A 16,859-nucleotide genomic window follows, 5' to 3' on the forward strand; every position below is an offset into this window, starting at 1 on the left:
GGTACGTTACAACTTTTTTAAACTGGGCTAGCAAACAGGTATAATTATTTTATTAAAAAATCATCTATAATAAATGTTTTTCTCAGAAAAAGAACTAGTACATTTAAAGCACATTGTATACACATTAAAGATAATGCCATTTCACCCCTCACTATTTCAATTTGTTCTCTTCTTAGATGCTGTTAAGTCATTTTCAAACAATTATTCTAATGTTAATGAGAATATTCTAATGTCTAATGAAAACATTTTAAACTCAGAATTGTCTTGAACTCCTAAAATAAAAAGAAACCCACGGGCTTCCCTGGTGGCGCAGTGGTTGAGAATCTGCCTGCCAATGCAGGGGACACGGGTTCGAGCCCTGGTCTGGGAAGATCCCACATGCCGCGGAGCAACTAGCCCCATGAGCCACAATTACTGAGCCTGCGCGTCTGGAGCCTGTGCTCCGCAACAAGAGAGGTCGCGATAGTGAGAGGGCCGCGCACCGCGATGAGGAGTGGCCCCCACTTGCCACAACTAGAGAAAGCCCACACACAGAAACGAAGACCCAACACAGCAAAAATAAATTAAAAAAAAAAAAAGAAACCCATGTATTCACTTAAACTTAAGAATACAGTATTGAGAAATGTAATTTGCTTTTTGTCTAACTTCTAAAATTTATCATAAATGCGTAACTTCTTAGTCATATTGTAGAATTTTCACGTATTACTTTGTTCCATTGATATGTTGTTTTCACATAGTCTGTATTATAAAGCATCTTATCACTCAACATAGTCCAGTGTTTCTGACCTGAGTTTACAATTTTCAAAACTGAAACTGCTTTTTTAAAAAACTTGAAGAATATTTAAAATCTAAAATATTGACTCTGAAGTTCTCAAGAGAAAAAAAGGGCGGAAATATGAACTTTAGTAATTAAAACAGTTGCCACTCTCCTCTACTTTGTTCTTCACGTAAAGCTTCTCTTCCAACGTGGGGTGTGGAGATGAGGGTGACAGTCCTGACAGGGAAATGACCTGCCCATCATCTCAAATGCTTAGCAGGACAGCTGAATCCAGGACCACACACTCTTGACTCCCACCAACCTCTGGGGACAATCCTTCCTCATTCCATTCTTCTCTTGTTACCCATTGGAAGAGGTCTACAATGTTAAGCACAATACTTTTGGGGAAGTTTCCTTTTCCTCTCAGACAAGTCAATCTCTCAAAAGGAGAGAGGTATGCCAAGTTTCTGGATACCTCTTCTTCCCTAGTATTTCAAATGCTCAAGTTTATACAGCAAAAAAGATCAGGTTTACTAAGTAAATGTACTTTGCCCTGCCCTAAAGGCAAGACTCTTGTTCATAAAAGCAACACATGCCACACGTAGAGCTATTTGTAAACTGTATGGGTAGAAAAAACATGCAGAGATTGATCCATTACCTGAGTAGGACTCTGAAGACTTAAATCTAAACCACAAGTAAATTCTGTATGATGTTCCACTGTTTCAAGAAGAGGGTCAGGTTTTGAAAAGTTCCAGAATCTGTGAACATAAAGAAAAAGAAATAATTTAAATATTAAAACTACAAAAAATTTCATCTAAGAAAAAATAGATATTTAACATAGCAGATTTCATCAAAACAGGTTCAATCAATACATAAATGCAGAGCCCCACTACTAATGTACATTTAAAAATCTAATAAGGAAAAAAATGTGCTCTTTTCTACTGTATATAAAAAGACAAAAACCAAATGGAATTATTACTCAATCTACCCTTGCAAAAGTTTATTATATTCCCATTAGCATACTCTGTAGGATGGAAGCTTAACACATTTAGTTTGTTTTTTTATATAGTACAAGGACATTTGAGATGAGAGACACTAGAGTTTTTTAGCAATTTCTAAAAGCATTCATGGCTATAAAATAAGGATATTGGATTACATGAACTCTAACATTTTGTGTTTTTAAATACTACTTCATTTCTCAACAACTGACATGAAAAGATTGCAGGTTTAATTTACATTTCAACAGCAATTCAAAGTCTTTAAAAAGAATCTGTTCTCTTACGAAAATCTCTGCAATTCTGAAACTACCTTTTTTCTGAGGCACGACCTTTCTTATAGAGTCCACGTCAATGTAATTTCTAGCATAAAGAAAAACTGAAATATGTTTTCCTGGGCCAGTATTAAGTATTCTATTTATCCTCTATAGACTGGGAGTGGTAATAGTTATCATAATATATCTCTGATTTCTACTGTATGGAGAAGAATTTGGCCCTATTTTCAATGCACAAAATAGTACTTTATGTCTAAAGCTTTATTTGCTCATCATCTTTATTATTTGACTCTAAACACACCACAAAAATGGCATATTCAGAATCATAGAGTCATATCCAATTCAGCTTCCCTAATGATCTACGACATGGAACACACTGAAGGTTTAGCAGATCTCTTTGAAAGAGAGTAAATACACAGAACCAACAGTCAGTTTGTTTAACCTGGTGGTATTATTTCCCTAATAAATACAGAGTCGGTCTCATTAAGTTTGAAAAGGATTGTTGCTATGGATAATCCACTGTTGGGTACCAGAGAGACAATGAATAAATAGCTCATTTATCAGATTACTGAAATCTACACAATATTTAAAGAGAGTGATTTTACTTTTGAAAATTTTCCTGTCCAAACAAATGAGGGAACAGGCTGCAGTCTCTCTCAGAAATCATAATAGTGGTCTCCACTGTCTATGCATATTTGTTCCTTTGGGTCTAGAGACAGAAATTGTACTGAAATCTAATGTTCCAGATTTTGAATAACCAAAAGTAAATATGTAATTGTGTAATTTCATTCCTGAAACATGGTTATTCACTGATTTGCATTATTTGAAACAATAATCAAATGATTTTGTATATACCCACTTTGTTCCAAAAAATATTCAAAATGGTTTTAAAATATGCATTTAATATGGCAAAAATATATAATTTAAATGAAAAGTAAGGATAGTAAAGTAAATTCAAACCTGCAATGAGACTGGTAAACAAAAATATATTCACGAAGTTGTATATACTTGACAGGGAGGACCTTGAGACGCTAAGCTTTCCATCAGCCAAAGAAGAAAGGGAGACACGATCAGGCCCTGAATTCATAGTGTCTACATCCAAATTGCTCTTGGAAATCTCAGAAGGGAATTCATCCTTGGGAGTTCACAGAGAAGAAACCCTATGCTTAGGTAATGAAGAGCATCCTCAACATCTCTTAAGGAAAACACAGAGATGTTGTTTCACGGGCTGTTACTCATGAGTCAATGGCATCACCCCAAAGGGTAGTTTAGCAGTCCCTTCTATGGGAAAGTCAATTTAATCCAGGTATCAGCTCTCTGACTTCATTTGGGATTTAGATTTTATTTCAGTAGAATGGGTTACTCTTTAGACAAACCATAAAGATTGGTTTCTTTTAGAATTTTTTAGGGATAATAAAAAGCAACAAGGATTCATTTATACCCTCCTGACAAGTTCCTAGAAAACAGTTTTTATTGGTATTTTAAGCCAGTTAAAGGATAAGGCTACACTGAGGACAGGAGAGGTGGGCCTTATGAAAATTAGGTTACCTAATAAGGACACATGTGTGAAACCATCCAACTTTAGCTTGAATAAGTGTGATAGGGAAAGTCACACATGCAGGAGGGCTGAAATTCTACTCAAAAAGTCAATTTGAATTTGTGCTAATACATAACTTGATGGGCAGTCACAGCCCCACCCAGTTCCACACCACAGATTCATACCACCCTAATTTTAACATAGGAAAAACTATCAAGTATTTATCTGCATTTTGCAAAAAAAACTCATCAAACCAAACGCATGCTAAAACTCTAAGGTTAGTATTTGGTGAAGGGAGGGCTAGTCTAGTGAATGCCATAAAAGTGCCATTGGTTATGATACCATTTCATAGCTCTGATAGAAACTATGTAATATACGAAGTGTACATTATGCTGCAAAAATGATGGGAGGTTCATTCCCAGCAGAATAGCTGACTAGGTGCCTAGACCAACACTCTTACTGAAAAAAACCAAAATCCTACATAATACAGAAAAACAAACACCACAAAAACTTCACAAAAGCATCAGTGAGGAACACTCAGGTAAAAACTATGGAAACACTGAAACCCAGAGGAGGACGTGGAACTGGAAACCAGCTTTTGCCTTAGAGGGTGTGTGAAATAGGTAGAACCTGAGCTTCAATTTTCTTAACCTCAAAGGGAGGAGCCAGGAAAACCAGAAAAAGCAATATTAATATGAATAATTTTCAGTAAATTAAAATGTCTTATCAAAAAATATCAAGTTGAATACAGTAAATTGCATAAGCTAAATATGCTGAGAAAACCAAAAGCTGAGCACTATGACTATAAACTATAACTTGTTTTTTCATCATAAATGGCCTTTTCAATAAATAACAAAAGAAATGTATGTCTTTCCTTCCTCGTTCCCACCCTCCAAGGGCAACCACTGTTAACAGTTTGACATGTACACTGCCAGAATTTTTTTATCTATCTCCGTTCAAGTGCCAACAGGAAGGGGTGAACTGTAAGGAGGAGGCGAGCTTTTCTCCAGGTTTTCTCACGACTGCAATTAAGGGGGTGGGCAAGGTCTCTCCGTGCAATCTTCCCCTGGACTCCAGGGCCCCAAAAGTTCTATATATCCGAGAGCCTTCATGCACCTATCACACAAGTAAAATGGGCTCCTTTTAATATGGGAGAAGTCAGGCTACATATATCATTAAGTGGTCAAATAAGGCACATTACTTTTAAGTGAAATGTTTGTTTTGGTCCAGCACATATACTGCTTGGTGCCTTTTTGTCTCTTTGCTGATGAAATCACTGACTATTTAAGCTCTCTCATGGGAAGTAAATATACTGGACAGGCCTCCAATGATTAAAAATATTACAGAACTGTAGGGACATTTTTCATTTAAATTGGAGATGGAAAGAGAAAAATTCATCACAGTACAATGTCTTGGTTGAGTTCCTTTTTGCCTTCTGAATGCACAATTCTTGAACAAAGCAAGCATGTAGCACTGCGTCAAATAAAACACCAAAATTATTTCAAAAATTAAGCTGAAATTACTTTTTACTTGATTAAAATGTAATTTGAAATCTCTATACCAATGCTTTTGAAATTAAGCCTACAGGTGAATTCAACAGAGGGCTTAAAATATTTTTCAAAGTTCTTCCTTTTTCTTTCCTGTTTTCAACTTGAGTTAGTTATTAACTCTGTGAGTCTTTCCTAACTACAAGAAAAAGATGGGGAAATGTTTTGGCAACTTTTCAATGCCTTGCATGTACATTAATTTAAGTTAGTTATTAATTAGTAATCAGATAGTAGTTGTGAGGTTTTTGTTTTCACACTGCTCATAATTTAATTTTTTAGGGACCAGAAGGCATTTTAGGTCCTTTATTAGTAACTCATAGTCATCTAGTGCTTTTGAAATTTTAAGCAAATTGCACCATTGTAATTCCCTCTGTTTGCACTATTTGGGTCCAGCACTCTCTAGAGTGATGAGCAAAAATGTAACAACTTCTTTTCTCATTATTTAATTACTTATTCATTCAACAATTTATAAGCCCTAGAATGTGTGAGGTATAAGCACCAGAAGCAAGAGAGACATGGCCTCAGCCCTTCCACAGCTCACAGTCCAGTGGGGTAGACTGACACTTTTTTTTTTAATCACAAAAACACAAATGTAATTGCAATTGACAAATGCCCCAAAAGACAATGCAGAGGGATGTAAGAATGAACTCCCAAGGAAGTGACACTGAGCTGAAATCTGAAGGTTGAGGAGTTAGCCAGGTGGAAAGCAGAGAAAGCAGCTTGGATTTAAGGCGGTAACAGTGAAGATTAAGAAAGGTTCCTGGATTGGAGATAAATTTAGGCAGAAGAATTAACAGGACAGAAGAAATCAAGAATGATTCCCATGTTTCTGTCTTCTATCATAATACTTACAATGCTTCCATGCATTTATTTATTTATAGATCTATTTTCCTCTAATGGGCACCAAGCTCCTTGAATTCAAGGACAGTACCCTATTTGTATCTCTTACATGTATAAAAGTATCTGTCTGACACATGGACACCCAAAGAATATTTCATGAAAGGATGAATAAAAAAATTAAGTGAGGATATTAAGGACAAGATAGATAACTAAGGCCAACCTCACAAATAAGGTAACTTTTAAATCACCTTTTGATGTGGTTCCCAAATGATGGACCAAAAACTCCTTATACCAGACATTCAGAAAATACACATTCCCCAGCCTTGCTGAGGAATTTTTTCCTGAAAATTCCAGTTGACTGGGTCTGAAAGGAATCCAGAAAGCTTTTCACAGGAAATGTTGATGCTCAACCAGCTAGGTTTGGGAATCACCATCCAAAGCAGTACTTCTCAAACTTAAATTATTTCAAGATACAGATCTGATAAATTCCCATGAGAAACAGTAGTGATTTCAGGCAGAAGGTGAGGCCAATAGGGCAGTGGTTCTCAACCTTGACTATACTGGAATCAACCGAGAAACTTTAAAAAAATACTGACCTGTGAGCACTATTCCTAGAAATCCTGATTTAATTGGCCTGGGGTACTTTGGGAGGTGCAAACATTCTCCAGGTGATTGTAATGTGCAGCCCAGGTTGAGAGTCTGACCTCCGTGGGGCACATTACCCATTAACTGGGAATCACTGATCTAGACCAGTGGCTCTCAAACTTAAGTTTGCATTAGAGTCACCTGGAGGGCTTGTTAAAACCAGATTCAGAAGTTCTGGAGTGTGGCTTGAGAATTTGCTTCCGAAACAAGTTCCCAGGTGAAGCTGATATTGCTGGTCTTAAGCCCACACTTTGAGAATCACTGATCACTGGTGGTACCAAATTACCGGGAAGAATTTATTAATAACCTGTTAGTGTATTAACAGCTGTTAGTTCCAGCTTACCAATAATAAAGAACAAAGATGATCCAAAACTGACTCCTTCACTTTACCCAATCCATCCTCAGCAACAAAGACTGACACAGTTACACAGTGCTTTCTCATTCTCTTGTACTGCTTTTGATCAGCACAAAAACTTTTCAAGGTAGATATACAGGGTATAATTATTCTCACTTCAGAGATGAGGAGAATATGGTCAAAGAAATTAAGCAATTCATGGTGACATAGCTAATTAACGGCAGCCCCAAGGCACGAGACACTAGTGGCTTCAAGTCCAGTACATTCTACTGAAAGATGCTCCCATTCCCTTTTTCTCTAGGCCTGGGCCATGCCAGGGAATCTGGAATATAGCTGGGAAGGATCTGGGACTCTTCAGGTGGTTTTGATTAACATCCTGAAAATTCAAATGAACTGGACCAAGTCAGGCTTCCCCCAAACTCCTCAAACTCCATAGAAAATTCCATAAACCAAAGCTCACACCAAGACTCCATTAGCCTGCCAATTTACATTCAAAACCAATACCCCAAGGAATTCATGAATTAGAATAAATCTGCATTTCCCATGGCAAGAAGCATAGGAATTTTCCTTTCTCTCTTCTAATATTTTTGTATGTGCACTTACTGCATCCTCTCATCTACCTTGCTGTCGCTTCCTAACCTGGGTATCACTCAACTGATCAGCTCTTTTTGTAACCTCAGAGATTCCCATCCTTTTGAAGTCACAAGCCCCTGAGTAGAACACATGAAATCATGGCCTTATTATTTTATCATCTGTATCACTTTTGGAGGGGATTAAAAAAATAGAAATTGTAGACTATCGAAACAATTTTTTAAAGAGGTAAACTTTCATTAATTAATTCAAAAATGCTTATTGAGTGCTAATGCTCATTTAAATGATTAGACTGGAGAGTTATTTGTGGGTTTTTTTGTTTTTGGAACTGGTAATAACAAAAATAAAGTTTAAAACAGAAAAATATTAATTGCCTGCTAAATGAAGAATATATGATTACTTTTGAAGAATTACTTAACAATTTTCACAGATGACTTTTAGAACACTGAATTACAGATATCCGGAAACCATACCATATTTACAAACTTTCAGGGTTAAATATGATAAAATTCTAGACTTAAGCTTCTTTATCTAAATGAATTAATAATAATATTTCAATTAATATTTTAATTAGATCAGTATTTTAGATGGGCTGACTCTACTTCATCACAATAAACATTAAGCCCAGGAACCATACGCCACAAGGCCTAGAGTACTTTGACAAATTAAAGAAAACCATTAAAGGAAGGCTCGTTCTGAAAGTATTTATGGCTGCGATCCATAGGGATGCAGATGACTTTCTGAAGAATGCCACACCTCAACAAGAGGAGATAAAGGAAAAAAGAAAAACTCACACTGGGTTTGTTTACTGCTTACTGGTACAAATTGAAGAACCATGAAATAATTTCGCAGTAAAGTTCCAAACAAATATCTGACTAAAAAAGAAACTAAAAAAGAAATGGTAAGAACACTATCTACTCATGAAGTAGTTATCAGTATCTCAGGGATAAGAATAGTCTATGTACATCTCAACTGTACCTGGTGCCAACATGTGAGTACCTGGAGCAGAAGAGCATTTCACAGAAGTACAGACGATAACGTGATTAACACGATCAGATGAGGCTAAAGTGGAACCTCACTCCACACCTCAGTGCTGAAGAACATTAAACTCACAGCAGCCGCCTGCCTGTGCTCTGGTCATTGATTAGCTCTATAACCATGAAATACTTAATGTCTTCACCTCAGCAGCTAAGCATTTGTGAATAAACCCACTCGGGTTTATCAGGCCGTGAAATGTCTGCACAGATTACAAGGATCTCCTTTGTTGAACAACTCTCTCCTCAGAGGAGGATGGATACAGTGAAGGGGGTGAGGCGAAGAAGACAGACATGAATAAGGGTGGGACAGAGAAAAACAGAGACAGAGCAGACCAAGTAATTCTGTTTCTTTTCCAGTGATTGGACATGAAAGCTTAAGGGAAAAAAAGAGGAATGATGAAGCAGGCATTTGGAGTAAAGCAGTTTCAGTAGTTTCCTTAGGTTCTGCTACACTCCTAGCCTTGGACTCTGAGGGATCCCATATTTTGAGAAATATTCCCCTTTTCTATTGAAGCTAGTTCAAGATGGTTACTGTTTTACACACACATGCGTGCACACACACACACACACACGATCTAATAGTGAAGAAAGAAAAGGGACGATGCTGAATTTTGTTTAAGATGAAAACAGATTAATAATTGTTTTTTATTCTCCATATAGTTCATTCTATTAGGTCAAATCTCTAAGAATTCAGTTTTAGAACATTTAGTATTCCCACATTCTACACTGGGGTTTCAGGACAGCCCTCAAGGGTGAATTATTTATCCCTGAGTTCTCAGGGGACAGAGTAAACGACTAACAGCGGACAGGTAGTACCCCACTGATCTAAATAAAGAGACTGACTATGCATGCAAGTCACTAAGAGAGGAAAACACTGAGGTTCCCTGCTCTATAACTTTTTTCTTAAAAACCATAATTGCACAGATTAGAGTCCATTACTTCTACAAGGTTCATGACAAAGAGCAGTTCACCTCAGAGGCAATCACTTTCAATTCGTTTAGCTGTTTCTTCTGATACTTTAGTCCATATTTTCTAAATAATACGCACACAGAATGCACTGATTATTTTCATTTTCAGATTTTATCTTCTGACTTCCTACTATGGAAGATGAGGCAAAGCAACACTTACATTAGATGTTGTACAAATATATACAACAAAATCCACTCAGTTGCCTTTTGACACTGCACAACAGACTTTTAAAATTATAATGCAAATTAACTGACAAAATCCATAAAATTTCTGTTGGAACTAATCAGCACAATTCAGAGTTCAAAGCGGTGACTTCTACTGCATTAAGCTAAGGCTTAACATTCCTCACTCCTTTATTTATTTATTTATTTATTTATTTATTTTTACAGTTTCCTAGAGTGGCCTTTTTTTTTTAAACATCTTTATTGGAGTATAATTGCTTTACAATGTTGTGTTAGTTTCTGCTGTATAACAAAGTGAATCGGCTATATGTATACATATATCCCCATATACCCTCCCCCTTGCGTCTCCCTCCCACCCTCCCTATCCCACCCCTCTAAATGGTCACACAGCACCGAGCTGATCTCCCTGTGCTATGCAGCTGCTTCCCACTAGCTATCTATTTTACATTTGGTAGTGTATATATGTCGGTGCTACTCTCGCACTTCGTCCCAGCTTACCCTTCCCCCTCCCCGTGTCCTCAAGTCCATTCTCTACAACTGCATCTTTATTCCTGTCCTGCCCCTAGGTTCTTCAGAACCATTTTTTTTTTTAGATTCCATATATGTGTGTTAGCATACGGTATTTGTTTTTCTCTTTCTGACTTACTTCACTCTGTATGACAGACTCTAGGTCCATCCACCTCACTACAATAACTCAAATTCATTTCTTTTTATGGCTGAGTAATATTCCATTGTATATATGTGCCACAGCTTCTTTATCCATTCATCTGTCGATGGACACTTAGGTTGCTTCCATGTCCTGGCTATTGTAAATAGTGCCGCAATGAATACTGTGGTACATGACTCTTTTTGAATCATGGTTTTCTCAGGGTATATGCCCAGTAGTGGGACTGCTGGGTCATATGGTAGTTCTGTTTTCAATTTTTTAAGGAACCTCCATACTGTTCAACATAGTGGCTATATCAATTTACATTCCCACTAAATGTGCAAGAGGGTTCCCTTTTCTCCACACCCTCTCCAGCATTTACTGTTTGTAGATTCTTTGATGACGGCCATTCTGACCAGCGTCCTCACTCCTTTTAGATCTATTTCTTCATGTGCTTGCATTAGGTTTTGAATTAGACATGGATTTGATGTGATTCTTAAAGAAAAATGTTAGTACTAAATAATTCTGAAAAACATTCTGCAGTTATCAATCAAGGTATTTAAAATCCAAAGTCTTACACATTTTTTCTAATTAATGTGTATTGTTTCATTTTATAGGAAATTATTTTCATTTTTCACCTGGCATTTAACTAGCAAAGTTAAGTTTCACTTCATCAAAAGATATTTCCAGTATGAGAATAATTACCTTAAGAATTTTCTAATTTAAACAAGTCAAATGGAAAAAATCTTTGGGGACATATCAATGAACTTGAGAGTTACTGGTTCATACCTACAAATATCTTAAGCATTACGAATATAAAGCTTAAAGAGATTTAACAGTAAAGTGCATATTACAATTGACTGTAGAAAAAAATAAAACATCTTTCTGTAACTTTAGTTAACAATCAGGATACCAATAAAAGATTCCAAGTTTTGTTCAACAGTAAAATTTTGCAATCTAGCCATTACTGAGTTAAATACAAGAGAACAGCAAGTTCTCTCCTTGAAAAATATCATTTTCTTATCTCAATAGGACTTTCTGTTTTAAATTTGGTTTTATTAATTACTACTTCAAACATAAAGTGAAAACCTCATTTAAATACAATCTTTTGCAGGCGTTTAAGATCAGAGTGACCAAAGGATATCATATATTTTCATATAATTTAAATTCACTTATATTTATAAACAATTATTTAGTGCATCCATGCCCCGGATGCCAGGGACAAAACAAGGAAACAGATAAGTCCTACCCTGTAATCAGGCAACATGCTTTATTAACATAAAATATATTTGGTACTAAAACATCCTTGCAAGAATTAAACAAAGGTGTGAATGCAAATATTCACCCTATTAAAAAGGAAACCAAAGACAACTACATTAAGATGCTTTCTTAATATCAGTGATGAAGTTTAGTGAACCTTTGCTACAAAGCAAAAAATGTGATAGAGTTACAAAGACATTTGTATCTAAGATGTCTGAAAGGTATGGAACATTAAACAACTCTTGGATCATTTTAAGAATACAGTCGTAGTTCCTACAAATATTAACAGTTAGTGTCATACCATTAGCCACACAATTTCTTGTGGTTTGAAGAACAAATGTAGAGGAATTAAAAGCAACTATCTTAAAAGATGAAGTAAAATGATCATTTGAAGCCTGCACAGGAGCTCACAGTCAGCCACATTTCTTATCTATTTACTTTAACTGACCTTTTTTTGTGAGTAAGGGGGACTAGGTAAAGTTGAAACGAAAGGTTTGTGAGACAGAGTACATATTCAGCTATACTATCTGTTTACTTTGGCTGACCTTTTTTTATGGGGAAGGGGAAGAAAAAGAAGTATCTGCTAGTGGAAATCTCTGTGCTAATAATCATAAGGATCAAAAAAAGCCCGTCATGCACACCAAAGTAAAGACACTTACTGTATAAAGGCAAATCCCACGAGAGTAAATGTGACAAAGATAAAAGGTATTTCTGTGTCTGCTGCTTTGTTAGGCTTCTAAATTCACCACAATCCACCTAAAGGCCATTTTTCACACTTATGCAACATAATAAAGCTATTTATCTTATTTTACAATTAAACATTATAATTAAATATCACATTTAATAATTAACTTAAAGGTATTATAGTAAGAAACATTTTCAGCATCTTATTTTACGTGAGCAAATACAGCTTATTTTTCTCTCAAATGTTTTTATTTTGAATTACCAACCCACAGAAAAATCCAAAGAATAATATACTGAACATCCATATACCCTTCATCTAGATTTACCAGTTGTTAAAATTTTGCCACATTTGCTTTATCTTTCTCTCTCTACACATATGTATATAAAATACTATCTGCTGAGCTATCTAAAAATGAACTACAGACATGACTTGAGTCTTTTAGTGATTCTGCTTGTTTTCAGCAATTTCGATCAGAAACATAAGAGCCCTAGGCTTACAAGATGTTTTCAGGTATCAAGTAACATAAAAAGACTGGAAATAGAAGATCTAGGTTCAAGTTGGCTCTATGTGACATCAGCCAGTCTTTCTCTCTCTCTGAGTCAACTGTCTTCTGGATAAAATGAGCACACGCCCCACAGCAGTGTTGTGTGAAAATATAAGTTAGACCCAGATAACCAAAACTAAGAAGTTAAATGTAAGAACAGATATTGATGTGGAAGGATTTTCAGCATAATAAAAACTCATCTTCTCTTGGCCCTATCCCACTCAGGGTTCCGACTGCCTGAAATCCAATCCAATCGGGGCACTTCTGACACTGGAGGAAGGGGAGCCAATTCCTAACTGTAGGGACTGTCATTGCCATTGCAGGACCTTATGCCTGGTCCCTGCCCACCAAATGCCAGTATTGTCTTCCACCATTGCCACAAAATCAAATATGTCCCCACTAAGAATTACTGAAGGTGTAACTTAAAGTGTAAGTGTAACTAGGAAAACATACACGTTAAGCCTTAAGCCCTTTTACCTCCATATAAATAAATGGGTAAGAATGTTCTTCTAGAAGTCCATGGAGACAATGTGAAAGTTCTAGAAATCTAAGATGCACTGAAGGGAAAAAACATTCTGCCAAGGGGGCAGAAAGCCCCTGAAAGGAGAGGAGATAGAGAATGCTTAAGTAAAGTTTATGTGGTGTATACCTTTCCTTTCTAGACATTTTTCAATGAAAATGTAGATATATGCACATATAATTACAGAAGTTTTTAAAAAATCAATAATTATTAAGATAGCAAGCATCCAGGGCCAGTCCCAGCAGAGCGCTGGAGCCAGCTCATACTGGCTTGTGAGAGCTGGATGCGCACATCTCTTCCCGACCCCATGCTTACTGACATCCTACCACACAGGTAGCTTGATACTGCCCTGGTAGGGGTATTGACACCACTGAACTCCTATCTCAAACACCACACATCAGGCTCCCCCCACCCACCTAAAGAGCTGGTTGTTAAATATCTATCAGCACACCACTGGTCAGCCCTCACTGTGTTTTATGTTGAATAATAAATTGTTAGTAAACTCAAATGGTGTCATTATCAGGTCTACACACAAGAGAAGCATTGATAAAATACTCTTACCTTGTATTTATATTTTTAGAACTCAGAGCTAGAACTATGAATGTAAAAGCTATGTATTGGAGAACATGTTGACAAAAAGTTTCACACTGTCACTAAGAAACTGAACTCCAAGGAGGCAGGGGCCAACAAAAGGCCAGGTTGAGGCTGCCTGTTTTGTTGTCGTAAAATAAAAATTATCTTACCCTTGAAGACTAGAGCTGAAATGGGCCTCAACCCCACAGAGATGCTCTTCTGTCACCATCCATTCTGGCGATAATAATAATGACTATAGTAGCAAACACTTATATAGCATTTATTATGTGCCAGAATTTGTGTATATTAACTCACCTAATCCTCACAGTAATCTTAATGCAGTAGGTACTATCGCTATCTCCATTTTACAGATGAGGACATTGAGCCACATAGTTTTAAAATAACTTGTTCAAGCTTATACAGAGAGTTAAAGGCAGTCTGGCTTCATAGTCTGTGGCCCTAACTCCTGTGTTACCCGGGAATGTGCCAACCCACAGTTAGTCCCTTCAACATGTATCTTTCACTACCCCACATCTATTTTTGTGACTACATATCTCCCACTACGCCAACACAACTGACATGCTCGGGGTTCCTTTGTGTGCTTCTATTTCTCTTTAAGCCTTTGCTTTCATCATTTCCTCAGAAAGATATTCCAAACTGTCTACCACAATGGCTGACAGATAACAGCCATTCTGTAAAATATGCCTGAATTTTAAAGCAGAGTACAGCTGTATCATTTTATATCCAAAAAGGAGCTTAACAGTTGAGTTGGAAACATTAAAATTGCTGGTATGGGCAAAGAATTTCACATCATACAAGCTGTAGATGAGTACAGTTTGAAAACACTGGAATTAAAATTCACTTCATATTTTTCTTGCCAAAAAAAAATCTGTAAGTCTAAAACAAACCCTGCTATTTGGTTTATTATTACCAAAGATCACTGATTTTAAAATGTTTTAAAGGTTAGAATATTTATAAAGGTATCATGAAACAGAATAGTGTTGCTCTGTTTGAGGCTAAACTCATCATTTTAGCTTTAGCAATTTATGAAAGCTATATCTTTATCTGAGAAATATTTGCTACAACATGGAAGAGAAAAAATGTTCTTCCTAATGAAGAAACATAATTATAGCTTTTATTTTGTTTGGCTGTCATATATACCTGGTTTGTTGATTTCTGCCTGTGTTTATGAAATGATCTACTTGGTATAAAACCAAACACTAGCATTTAGAACTCAAACCATACTTAGGTGTGGCTGGTACAGCAAACACGGCTTGACAGAAGAAGCAGTAACCTAATGGAAAGTACATCGGAAGAAAGATAATATGCTAAAACCTATGATGATAACATTCATAAAAGAATGGAAATAATCCACTCTGAAATATTTTAAATTTAGTACTATCTTCAGTGAAGTTTAGAAAGAACCAATGTCTATTTTTACAGAATATATTGCCCATCAACTGAAGAGAGTTCTGATATTTTTTCCAAAAGGTTGGAATTTTTATTTAACCTAAACCATACAAAATAATTTCAAATCTGTTTTATACATTACTTTCTAGATCTTTATTACTTACTTGATGAAGCATAATGAACTACTATACAGGTAAAGGACTTAAAGATTTTCCCTATTAGATATGATAATAGATCCATGTAAAAAAATATGGAACTTGCAATTTATAAAACTAAAATATCCATAATAGTGTCGGTTTTGATATAATGCCCACCATATAAACTATTTTAAAAGCTTAAAAAAATAAACAAAATATAAATTAGCAAGTAAATGAAAACTTATATTTGAAGAGTTTACATTACAAAAACTAGCCATACAGAATCTAGAGTGATATCTGTATAATTATCAGGTTACTAAACAGGTTACTGTTGGTCTTATGTCTCAAATCATTTTTGTTTTAAAATAATTTTTCTGCCACTAAAAATATCATCAATCCACTGAGATTTAAAATTCTTCAGAGGATAAATTTAACTCATATCACATGGTGTAAAAATCTACCCAAAATGCACCTTTTCTGACCTTTCTAATGAGTGGTCACCACACAAAAGTAATGAGAGACTAAACTCACACAAGGCATTAGTACAATTAAAAGTCATATTTTCAACATGTGATGAGAGTTACAAATATGCATACATATACACATACATTCAAAAATTAAAGTTTTTCAAATCATTTTGTTTTCTTTTCTCTATTCATTTTCCTTTGCATAAGAAAGTCTTTGATAATACTACATTGGAATATATGATTAGTAGCCCCTGTTACATTTAGTATTAAGGTGGAACAGTAATAGTAGCTATAATGTATGTTAAAATTAAAATCCTATTTCTGGAAGTAAAATGATGTCGCTTCTATATACTGCCAGTGAAGCAATTTGGTTTAAGTTTTCTTACTCCACTTCATATTGGGAAAATGTTTACCAATTTTGTAGGAGAAAAGGAGAACAAGTTTCAGACTTGACTAGAGATACTGTTCTCATTAACTGAGACAAATAATGTAGATAAATAAGCAAGCCTTGCAGAAGGAAGGAAGGGAAGAAATAAAGAGCTCAGAGTGAGATGCTTGTTTGGACACTAGGTACCTGAATCCAGCATAGAGCTGAATAAGCAGGCCTGAAGCTCTCAGCAGAGGTCAGAGCTGGAAAAGGGGGGTGGGCATTATCACTTAGAAAGGACATGTAAAAAAGTACTAAGCCAGAGTCTGCCAAGTTTAAGGGGGAGAGAAAGATTCCATGATGAAGTACAAAAAGGAAGGGTCAGGGAGGATGAGAAAAAAAAAAAAAAGAAGAAGAACATGGAATCCCTGGGATAAGGAGTTTCAAGAAGGAAGGTGTGATCAACAATTTGAAATACAGCAGCGAGGTCCAGTATGACAGGTCCTGACAAGTGGACTGG

General features: G+C 36.0%; 1 protein-coding gene across 1 annotated transcript in view; it reads right to left on the reverse strand.

The window, feature by feature from the left end:
* PEX7 (peroxisomal biogenesis factor 7) overlaps nt 1-16,859 on the reverse strand; it is an 86,038-nt gene that overhangs the window by 23,035 nt on the left and 46,144 nt on the right. The window contains exon 9 of the mRNA XM_004263782.3: nt 1,416-1,515. Within this exon, the coding sequence (XP_004263830.1) occupies nt 1,416-1,515 (100 nt within the window). The remainder of the gene's footprint in view (nt 1-1,415; nt 1,516-16,859) is intronic.

Source organism: Orcinus orca, chromosome 12, assembly GCF_937001465.1.
Source record: "Orcinus orca chromosome 12, mOrcOrc1.1, whole genome shotgun sequence".
Classification (NCBI taxonomy): Eukaryota; Metazoa; Chordata; class Mammalia; order Artiodactyla; family Delphinidae; genus Orcinus; species Orcinus orca.